At 46.5% G+C, this 3,338-nt stretch overlaps 1 protein-coding gene across 1 annotated transcript in view; it reads right to left on the bottom strand.

The window, feature by feature from the left end:
• Positions 1-1,907: 1,907 nt before the first annotated feature.
• FYTTD1 (forty-two-three domain containing 1) overlaps positions 1,908-3,338 on the bottom strand; it is a 27,749-nt gene continuing 26,318 nt past the window's right edge. The window contains exon 10 of the mRNA XM_015406469.1: positions 1,908-2,973. Within this exon, the coding sequence (XP_015261955.1) occupies positions 2,878-2,973 (96 nt within the window). The 3' untranslated portion in view covers positions 1,908-2,877. The remainder of the gene's footprint in view (positions 2,974-3,338) is intronic.

Raw genomic sequence — 3,338 nt, forward strand, 5'->3', positions numbered from 1 at the left:
TATATTTTTACCTTGCCTGAGTTACTGAGCCTCAAGAGTTTTCAAAGCCTTAATCCTGTGTCTCAGACTGCTTGGTCTGGCTAACTACCAACTGTGTTTGTGTTCTGTGCAAGCTGTGGTGTGGAGACAGCATAGCTTGTTCTTGTGATTTATTTAAATAAAGAAACTATATTTTTATCTTGTCTGGGTTACTTGGCCTCAAGAGTTTCAAAGCCTAAATCCCTTGTCTCAGACTGCTTGGTCTGGCTAACTACCAACTGTGTTTGTGTTCTGTTCAAGCTGTGGTGTGGAGACAGCATAGCTTGTTCTTGTGAATGGTGTTCTGTGTTTAGCCTGGAGATTTCCGTTACTTTGCTCCATGGCTAGGGGAGAACCCCAATAGTAACGTGGTGGCAGATACCTCTTAGTGAATTCCTGTGCTTTGTGTCCCTTGCAATAGCAGCTTTGAGTTCTGGAAAGGACCCCTGGTTGCTACAGGAAGATTGAGCAGACTCAGGCCCACTTGAGACAGTGAGCTGGGGTCGGTAAGTTTAGACACGTTAGGGCATTTGGTGCCTTTTCTTTTCACCCCCTTACTGATATTGTTCTTGCACCTTGTTTCCCATATTGGGCTGACCTCCGTAAAAATAAACCTTTTCCTTGTTGTTTACTCTGCCTGGTCCTCACGCTTATTTCGGCCAAACAAGGGAGGTCTGAAGGTCTTGGGAGGGTGCTCCGGGCCTTCTCAAGGGAACCTAAATCCAGAGTGGTGGCAGTGTCAGGTGACACCCTGAGGGGGAAGTGACAGGGGCGGAAAAGGGATTTAGTCTGGGTGAACAACTCCAACGGCATGATCTGTTTTCGGCACAAAAGACCACCTGACTGAAGATCACTGTGCCCGGCGCAGACTTAGGTACTGGTGTCAACAACTTAACGAGCGATTATTGTCAAGTCCTAAACCGAAACAGAAAAGGAGGCGAAATTCAATACCAAGCGCACAGAGTGGTAAACGTGTAACTTCTTTAATTTTTAAAAATTCCAACAGCTTTAGAATAGATCCAAATGTAGTAACTTCTCAAAAAAAATACCAAAAGGTACAGTTTAAAGCATATTATCCTTAAATACAAACTAGCTCTCTTGAGATGCATTGCATCAATGTTTTGCATCCATGTTGATGCAAAAAAAAAAAAGATTTTTATTTTTTTTAAATTGCATCCTGGTTAAAAACCAAACACAGGATGATCATCAGCGTACAGTCTACCTCAATGCTAACAGATGTCTTGAACAGAACGTCTACTAATAATTGTTGTTTTTTTAAAAAAAGCAAAAACGTTTCTCATGTTCTAAACTCTTCCGGCTGCAAAGGTACAGAACATATTCCAAAGAACTAAGAACAAAAGTAGCTGAACATTAATGCTCATGGATATACGACTGTCTTAAAACTGATCTCAGGAAGCCCCCCTCTTCTGCCACAGAGAAGAGCCCCCCTGTTTTGAACTCCGGGATAAACTAGTTACATGGGAATTAGGAAAAAAAAGAAAGAAAAAGAAACCCATGGATCTTGTTGCCCAGACCTTGCTTCGGTGGACTGGACAGAAGAAAAAAGTATCCTTTTATCTAGATGTACCTAAATGCAAGTCCACGATGCGATACGTAAGCCGTTGCATTGTTCATGCTCTGGTCCCTGAACGCAGCTAACCTCAAGCGGCTTTGGATCTTCCAGTGCAGACTGCCACTTCGTGTCCACCGCGAAAATTACCACGTTTGTTATGAATTCAAGAGCCCAACCAATGCAGTGTGTGAAGTCTGGAACGTTATCTCCGCTGCTTCTGATCCCTTGATACAAGACGGTTCCTTGAACCCAACCTTGATGCTAACCTGTCGGTAAACTAACACTTAAGGATCGGGAGGTACGCCTCCGCTGCTTCTGATCCCTTGATACAACAAGACGGTCCTTTGAACCCAACCTTGATGCTAACCTGTCGATAAACTAACACTTAAGGATCGGGAGGTACGAGGTGCGCTTTTCTACATCGCGACCACCAAAATAATTTTATCAGGTTAGCGTTCGATAGCCATCGAATCATTGCTTCGGTTGGCGAAGATCTGGAGCACGCCGGCAGTATAAAAAAAGAAAAAGAAACTCGCTTGCGTCAGTCGAAACGTTTCCCCCCCCCAATGAGATAGGCCTAGTTTTCAAAACACACAAGGTTGGCTTCTCACCACAGCCTCGTTCTTGATTGTGACTTGCAAGAGTGACAGCCCTTTTGGACTCCAAACGCTGTTAAGAATATACTGGGTTTTTATTTTACCTCCTCAGGTTTCCAAACAACTTGGGGCTTTCGATATCAGACGAAGGGGAGAACTCCAGCTTTCCGAAGGAGCAGAAAAGCAACCGGGAGAAATGAAGGGCTCTTCAACACTGAACTCTGTGCTGAACAGGAGGGGCCAACTTTGGGAGGGAGGGATGTGAACGAAATGACCTGACACCCTTTTTTCAGTTTGTTCGCCGCGGGCTGCGGGCCAAGGACGGACCTCTACCTTTAATAACCAACCTCCGTCGGCTGCTTTGGGGTACTCAGAGAAGCGCGGTTGCTTGTCCCCTCCTCTCTGGGGCTACACAGAACCTTTTCCTATTATGGCGCCCACGACACCACCTATCGAGTACACTATCGGATTTTCTCCTTTTTTTATTGCCCAATACCATACCTGGGATTTGTTTTAATGATTCAAAATAAAGGCAGGTGTTTTTAAGAAATAAAAGAGGGACAGGAAAGAGAGAGACCCAGCTTCACATCGGCATCTTGAAACAAATCCCATTCCGTCCTGCCCACTGTGAGTTCGGTTTCTTCGACGGAGAGGCCATCCGCGCAGGGGCATCCCTCTGCCGGGCAGGCCCTAGCCCACAGTCACGAAACGGCTGCCTTTGTTCTGAGAGAGGGCCGCTCTTTGTTCCTTCAGGATTCCGAAGCGCTCGTTGAGAGTCATGTTGGTCTGAAAGACAGACAGAATGTGAGTTCTTACATAAGCCACGCCAATTAAGAGAAAACAAACAATGGGCAAAGACGAACCGGGGGGGGGGGGGATGAATTTCTGCGTCCCCGTCCATCAAATATTTCATCTCGTCCTCCCTTCTGCCCGAATGCATTGTGTTTGCCAGACCACGTCTCCCCCTGTGCACCAGTACCACAGCCTTGCTCACTGGAGCAAGGTTTTCTGCCGGTGCCAACCTGCAATTGGGCAAAGTCAGCAAATGCCTGAACACGTGCCCCCTCTACAGGCACCCCTGCCTTGTGGTGCCAGGAGGTGCCCGTCCTCCCGGCTTTCTGCAAACTACGCAAAACTGAATTGTTCGGGCG

Source organism: Gekko japonicus, unplaced genomic scaffold (assembly GCF_001447785.1).
Source record: "Gekko japonicus isolate JY-2015 unplaced genomic scaffold, Gekko_japonicus_V1.1 scaffold3994, whole genome shotgun sequence".
NCBI classification, from domain to species: domain Eukaryota; kingdom Metazoa; phylum Chordata; class Lepidosauria; order Squamata; family Gekkonidae; genus Gekko; species Gekko japonicus.